General features: G+C 37.6%; 1 protein-coding gene across 1 annotated transcript; it reads left to right on the plus strand.

Annotated features, from left to right (window-relative positions):
* Nucleotides 1–6,776: 6,776 nt before the first annotated feature.
* LOC132166196 (uncharacterized) lies at nucleotides 6,777–7,502 on the plus strand. The gene has a single exon (XM_059576975.2). It carries the CDS (start codon nucleotides 6,844–6,846, stop codon nucleotides 7,270–7,272), a length of 429 nt encoding a protein of 142 aa, XP_059432958.2. The 5' UTR covers nucleotides 6,777–6,843; the 3' UTR covers nucleotides 7,273–7,502.

A 7,502-nucleotide genomic window follows, 5' to 3' on the forward strand; every position in this document is an offset into this window, starting at 1 on the left:
CGAGCATGGCTCATCTTCAATCCAATATGAGATGACAAAGTTGATTTTATATCCTCCACCAGTTGACCCGTTCTGCTCCAATCTGACTCCATGGAATTCGTCACATCCTGTATTATCTTTGCATCGCCCTCCAAAATAACCTGCATGAAACCCATCTCCCGACACGCTTGAGTGGCCAGGAAGGCAGCCGACACCTCAGCAGCCACAGGATCAAGAAAACCCTCTTTGGTAATGCTTTTGGCAACACACATCAATCCCATATGATCACGGATGACTACCACAAGCCCCATTCAACCAGTGTTCTTCATAATTGCTGCATCCCTGTTTGCCTTATACCAGCCTTGGGGAGGAGCCATCCATTTTATCGGAGAAGTATTAACATTATAGAAAAAGTCAGTGGGTGCTCCCACCTGTGCTTGATGAAATTCTTGCAACGCCCTTGATGATTGTTGGACACTATCATTTGGGTGTAAGAAAGTCCCCTCGTGGATTACCGCATTCAATCTTAGCCAAATTCTTTTTGCTATCCTCACAAAAAGTTGAAAACCATTAGTCCCACATTTGCTCAGCATTTCTTCTACAACCTGAAGGAAATCATAGCTGTGAAATGAGCTCTTTTGAAACTTTGCACTGCCTGCACTCCATACATCTTGTGCCGATGGGCAGTGCCAAAGAATGTGAACTGCAGTTTTTGTATCCATCCCGCAAATAGGACAAGCAAGGCCTACAAGAATCTTCCTTCAAACCAAATTATCACGGGAGGGTAAGATATCTTGACACGCACGCCAGAAAAATATTTTCTCTACATTTGGAATGTGGAGCTTCCAAATTTCCTTCCAGACCTTACTGTGATCCTTTCTCAATGAGCCTTCCGCCAAACAAGAGCTTTCACGTTCTTTTTGAATGTGATATGCACTCTTAACAGAAAAATTCTCCCTCACCGTACCTCTCCAAATGAGCATGCATGTCTTCCTTATTGGTTTGGCTAATAGGAATTGGTAGAATCATCTTAGTTTCTTCTGGCGAAAAAAGTTGTTCCAAAACGTTTTCCTTCCACCAGCACCGATCCCCATCAATTAGTTGATCAATCGTGGCTGTCGGATCCAGCAAGGTGGGAAGGGAGTGTACCCAAAAAGTAGATCGGTTTGGGAACCACCTATCTTCCCAAATTCAGACTTTCTTGCCATTCTCTATCCTCCATACCAACCCTTCCCTAATAAGATTGCAAGAGCTTTGTATACTTCTCCACACAAAAAATGGTTTTTTCCCCCTTGGGGCTTTCAAAATGGACACTTTCGGCCTGGACAGTTGGCTTTCATTGTTCTCGCAATTAAACTTTCCGGCATCTTCCACATCCTCCTCACTTGTTTTGCCAAAAGAGCTTTTTTAAAACATGCAAGGTCCTGGAATCCCATACCACCACATGCTTTAGAAAAGCCCATTTTGCTCTAACTCATCAATGGAATTCGACGTTCATTCTCTTTGTAGCCCCACTAAAATTTTCTCATAAGAGAATTGATTTCCGAGCACAATGTTTTCAGAACGAGGAAAACGTCCATGCAATAGGTTGGGATAGCTTGGACTACTGCCTTCAATAAAATTTATTTTCTAGCTTGGAAAAGAAAATTAATCTTCCAATCCTGTAGTCGTTTTCACATACGTTCTGTGATGTTTTTGAAAGCTTGTACCCGAGACCGACCCCCAAGTTAGTGTCATAGCTTTGAGTGGCTGGGATCCTTGATATCTACTTGGATTTATTGGAGCCTTCTCAACCATAGAAGTATTTCTACTAAAGAATATGGAGGTTTTATTGGCATTCATTTTCGACCTGATGCCTCCTCATATACTTGCAATATCTTTGCCAAAATGTTCCATTGAGCACGATTAACAAAACAGTAAACTATCATCTACAAAAAAGAAATGGCTAATTTTTTGGCCCCATTTAGATGTGGGCACCCCTATCAATAGCCCTTCTTTATTTGCATGGGTCAATAAAGAGCTCAGAGCCTCAGTGCACAAAAGAAAGAGATAGGGTGAGATGGGATCTCCCTGCCTTATGCCCCTAGTAGAGATTATATGACCACACAGATCGCCATTGATAACAATCGCATATTGGACCTTTGTTACACACATCATGGTAAGGTGTATCCACCATTCAGTAAATCTCATATTTTGCATTATCGCCTCCAAAAACCTTCATTTCATCTTATCATATACCATGCTCATGTCTAATTTTATAGTCATATAACCTTTCATCCCCCACATCCCCGTATGCATCGTATGAAGTGTTTCGTACACCGCCAACACATTATCCGTGATCAACCTTCCAGGGATAAAGACGCTTTGTGTAGGGGATATAATATGTGATAGGATTTTTTTGAGCCTATTTGCAAGCACCTTGGAGATAAGCTTATACAAAACATTGCACAAACTTATATGGCGGAATTCCGTCACACTTGAAGTATCTTTTATTTTTGGAATAAGGGTTATATATGTTGGGTTCAAATTTAAAGGCATCACCCTAGCATTGAGAATATCAAGAATAGTTCTACATACCTCCTCCCCCATAGTAGCCCAATTGTTCTGGAAAAAACATGCATTCAGCCCATTCGGTCCCGGGGCTTTGAGAGGCAACATTTTGTGTAAAGCTGCAGTTATCTCCTCTGCCGTGAACTCCCTCATAAGTTCAATATTCATGCTTGCAAAGACACGGGCTTCTATGTTGTGCATACATGGCTCCAGCTCACCCTCCTACCCAGCTAAGAATAAATTTCTGAAATAATTCACAAAAGCCATTCCCACCTCTTCTGGATTATTCCAACGCTGCCCCCTTTCATCCTTGATCATCTCAATATGACTTTTTTTCCTTTTTGCATTAGCACACATGGTAGTACTTGGTATTCCTATCCCCAAGTTTTAACCATTCCTCTCTAGCCCTATGTTTCCACCATAAATCATCTTTGTCCATTTGCACCTGTAGGTCGTGCTTAAGCTTGGCAATATCAGCTCTGTAATCCCCATCCTCCTTGCCTTGTAGCTCCGCAAGATTGTGACTCATTCTTTGTATTTGGGTTTTTGTGGTTCCTTGCTTGGAATGATTCCAAAACCCAAGTCCCCGCTTGCATGCCTGGAGTTTGCTATCAAGTCTTTCCCAACTCACTCCCTGCATGCCAACCTGTGACCAAGCCCGAGAGATCACCTCCTTGCAAGTTGCAACCTTCCCTTAAACCCCAACCAGCTTCATACCGAAATCGTGCCCGTCCTCTATTCCTCGCAATCTTTCGCAGCAAGCTTAGGTATAACGGTGCACGGTCTGAATTGACGACAACCTCCACAATAACCAAAGCGTCAAGGAAATAGTCCCGCCACTCCTGATTAGCATTTTTTTGGAGTTGTATCTAGCATCGGGTAACCAAAGCGATTTTGTATCCAGCATCTCGCCCCCATGCATACCTTGTTAGATGAATGTTGGATAGAATTATGTATCTAATACTTTTCTATTTAAAAAGTGCTCATCAATCGTATCGAGAAAAAAACAACTTTTGACAATAAGTTAAAGAAATCGATGATGTTTCTGTTCTTGTGGTGTTCTAAGCTATTTGATAGCTTTGTTTATCTTATCAACTCAAACATTATTAAATATAATCTTGATTATAAAAGAAAAGCAAAAAAAAGCATATTCCTAACTAAATATAATTGGATCCTCTATAACTAGGAATTCTTTGCAATTGCCTACCACAATAATCGACCAAACAAGCAATTGTAAGAGGGACCGGATCCCCTTCATTCTCTATCTAAGCAAGAAATTGTAGCGAATCCAAATCCAACAAAATATATTATTTTTTATTCATGTTCATAACACATGTCATGGATGATTTAATTTAAAGGGTGTCCACATATATATTTGGTCTAAATGGAAGGGACCATTGCCATTTTGTTTGGTCGATCCATAAATTCAAAGGGTGTTCAGTAGTTTTTTCTTTTTCGAAAAAATATATATAAAAAAAAAGCCACCCAAACTAACAGTCGTTTGTAATAGAACCTCACAATGTTCAAAAGATACAAAAGATACCAAAGTAGCCTATCAAACTACCAAAATGTATAAAAAAGGTCACTTTTTTTTTATATTCCTATAATGCCCCTATTCTTTTAACAAATAAAATAATAAAATAATTGTATAAAAAAACCAAACAATTTTAAAAAAAATACAAAAAAAAAAAAAAAAAAAAACCAGTGGGCGAATAAAAACAATTTTTTAACGCAATTTGACTCCAATGACTAAATTATTATTATTTTTGGAAGGGAAATGCTTTCTTGCATTCTCCCCCACCATCTCTTCTCTCTTTACTTCCCCTTTTTTTTTTTTTTTTTTTTTTTTTTTTTTGGGAAAAAATCAAAATGCAAGTGAAGAGATGGTGAGTAGATGGTGGGTAGAATGCATTGTAGCATTCCTCTTTTTGGAATATCTCAAGAACCTTTGATTTTAGTTTCATATGACATGAAGCAATTTGTAATTTAGGCTAACTACAGTAACTAATTATTTATTTATTCCATAAAACTTTTTTTTTTTTTTGGTATTTATTCATTCATTGTTTTTTTTTTTTTTTTTTTTTTAAAAAAATTACAATTATTTTATTTGTTAAAAGAATAGGGGTATTATAGGAATATAAAAGAGTAAATAGCCTTTCTGATACATTTTGAGTTTGATGGGCTTCTTTAGTACCTTTTGAATATTGTAGAGCTCTATCGCAAATGACTGTTAGTTCAGGGGCTTATATATATATATATATATATATATATATATTAAAACCTGTATTTAATTATTAAAAGGGTGCAAAAAGAAGCAAAAAATTTACATGTGGAATTCAAAATGTAGCTGCGCGGCTGTGCCGAGTTTTCCATTCTCGGGGAGCAAATTGTACTAAAATATGCCCAACTCGTCTGGCAACCTCATAAATCCTTCTGAGTCGAGTGCCAACTAGGCTCTGAATTTGAACTTGGTAGATATATGTAGTTGGAAATTAAACTGGAAATAAAAAAATATATATATATATGGAGCAGAGTAGCAGTTTGTCAGCAACTTTTAATTATCTGGTGTAAAAGGCATGCATCTCGGGCTTAGGCTAGCCTTGACTGAATTTGTTGAAGTATTAATTGATATGATTAAATTTATTATTTTTATAATTTTAACTGTTGAAATATAAGTGGTATTTTATATTGTATGGTTTTGAGTTCAAACCAGTGTTCAAAGTTTATTGTGTTTGAGCTCACTTGTATATATAGAGAAGTGTAATTAAAGTATTAATTAGGATTATATATATATATATATATATTTTGAAATTTATAGCTATATATTGGCAATTTACTGATACTTCATGAAATTAATGAGCTTTACTTATATCTGAAGCACACCCATCTACCGTTATCAGTATTGATTACCATAAAATCATGCCACGTTCACAATAACTTTGAAAACTACAAACAAACGATTAAAAAGGAGGAAAATCAATGTATCTAATACGATGGATCACCTAACTCTCGAGAATGATTGATTTCTATTGATGTCCCGAAACATAAATATATTTTTCAAGAGACTAATGTTGCATCTATAATATATATATAGAGAGAGATGGACCCATGTGTAGACGGGCACATGTTTTGAACATTTTTATTAAATGTCTCTTTAAATTTACATTAGGGCTAAGATTTTCATTAAATATGTCTTATAGTCGATAGTCATTAAGCATGAAACAATGTGGTGCAACTAAAAGATGTGTTACGTACAAAATAATTATAAAACGTATTCTTTGTTCATTATTAAATATAACAATTTTAGTATTGTTTTGCTAAATTTGTTAGAGTATATCATGGAGTTCAAGAATAATAGTCACAGTATAAGACTATTATTGACTTACAGTTGAAAAATATCACAGCTAACCAAGCTAGAGTAGAAGTCTATTTGTATTCAACATGCTCCTATTTATAAGATAATCATGTTGAATACAAATAGACTTCTACTCTAGCTTGGCTTGATCTTGTGGATGTAGGTCATAGACCGAACCACACATATCTCTGTGTCTTATTATTTACAATGTAACATGCTCCTATTTATAAGATAATCATGTTGAATACAAATAGACTTCTACTCTAGTTTGGTTAGCTGTGATATTTTTCAACTGTAAGTCAATAATAGTCTTATACTGTGACTATTATTCTTGAACTCCATGGTATACTCTAACAAAATTTTTATTAAGAAGATCACACTTTGCATTTTATTGACTATTAATTATGATGTTTCGATTATATTTATTTGAATTCTAATCAAAGAAACTGTTTTTTAAATTTTTCTCGTTCTTGCTTTGACCCTATGAATACAAATTCTTGTTCCGTCCCTCTATATATATATATATATATTAAACGGAGATCCGTACAATCTCGACCACTTGACGTTGTCTGAAAACTGAATGGAGCAGCGATAGGACGTTATCGTTAAGTCCAATGCATGTCGAACAACGTACGTACCTGACATACATCTCACTGCAGGCATGCAACACATCCACAGCGGTTAATTTACAGTGCGTGCATTGATTTTCCTGTAAATATATAGTTTTATCTCCCTAGCTAGCTAAACATTTCCCCAAAGCTCATTTATTTAATATTAACATCTCGGCCTTGGAAATTTGAGGCACCGAAGCTCTGCACTCGCATTTAACCCCATTTACTTCTCTCAACTGTCACCCACCTTCCCGTTTTGCCTATAAATTGCACCCCTTCGACGCAGGATTCAGTACCAATTAGACAGAGTGATCGATAGTGAAGGCGAGAGAGAAGTGAGCTAGAGAGATGGCGAGGTGGTTTATCATGCTTGTTCTTGCTCTTGTTGTAGTTCACACTACAGCTAGACCTACCCCCAGCGATGCTGGACTCGACGACCAAAAGAACTTCGTCTCATATGGTGGGGTTGGCGGCTTTTCTGGCCTTGGTGGCAATGGACTCCCCTTCGGCGGAGTTGGCGGAGCTGCTGGGATCGGCGGTGGCCTTGGCGGAGGTGGTGGATTAGGTGGAGCCGGCGGCTTGGGTGGCATCGGCGGCTTGGGTGGTACTGGTGGGCTGGGTGGTCTTGGTGGCGGTATTGGTGGGCTAGGTGGTCTTGGTGGTGGTGCTGGTGGGTTAGGTGGTCTTGGAGGCGGTGTTGGCGGCGGAGCCGGTGCTGGAGTTGGCGGCGGAGCCGGTACTGGAGTTGGCGGTGGAACCGGTCTTCCATTTCCTTAATTAAAGTTATTATATATGCAGGCATTTGAGTTTAATTAATTAGCTTAATTATGATGATCTAGTGTTTGGCAGTTAATTAAGTTGGTTAAGTGTGTGACATGTTTTAATTGTATTTCTTTTTTCATTTTTAGTTTCTCCCTCAGCTAGCTTTCTGTATTTCGTTACGTTAAGTACTCTTCGCAACAAAGAATAATAATTAGTGATCAGAAAAATGTCTCTATGTGTCTTTA

The sequence above is a fragment of the Corylus avellana genome, chromosome 11 (assembly GCF_965113065.1).
Source record: "Corylus avellana chromosome 11, dhCorAvel1.hap1.2, whole genome shotgun sequence".
NCBI classification, from domain to species: domain Eukaryota; kingdom Viridiplantae; phylum Streptophyta; class Magnoliopsida; order Fagales; family Betulaceae; genus Corylus; species Corylus avellana.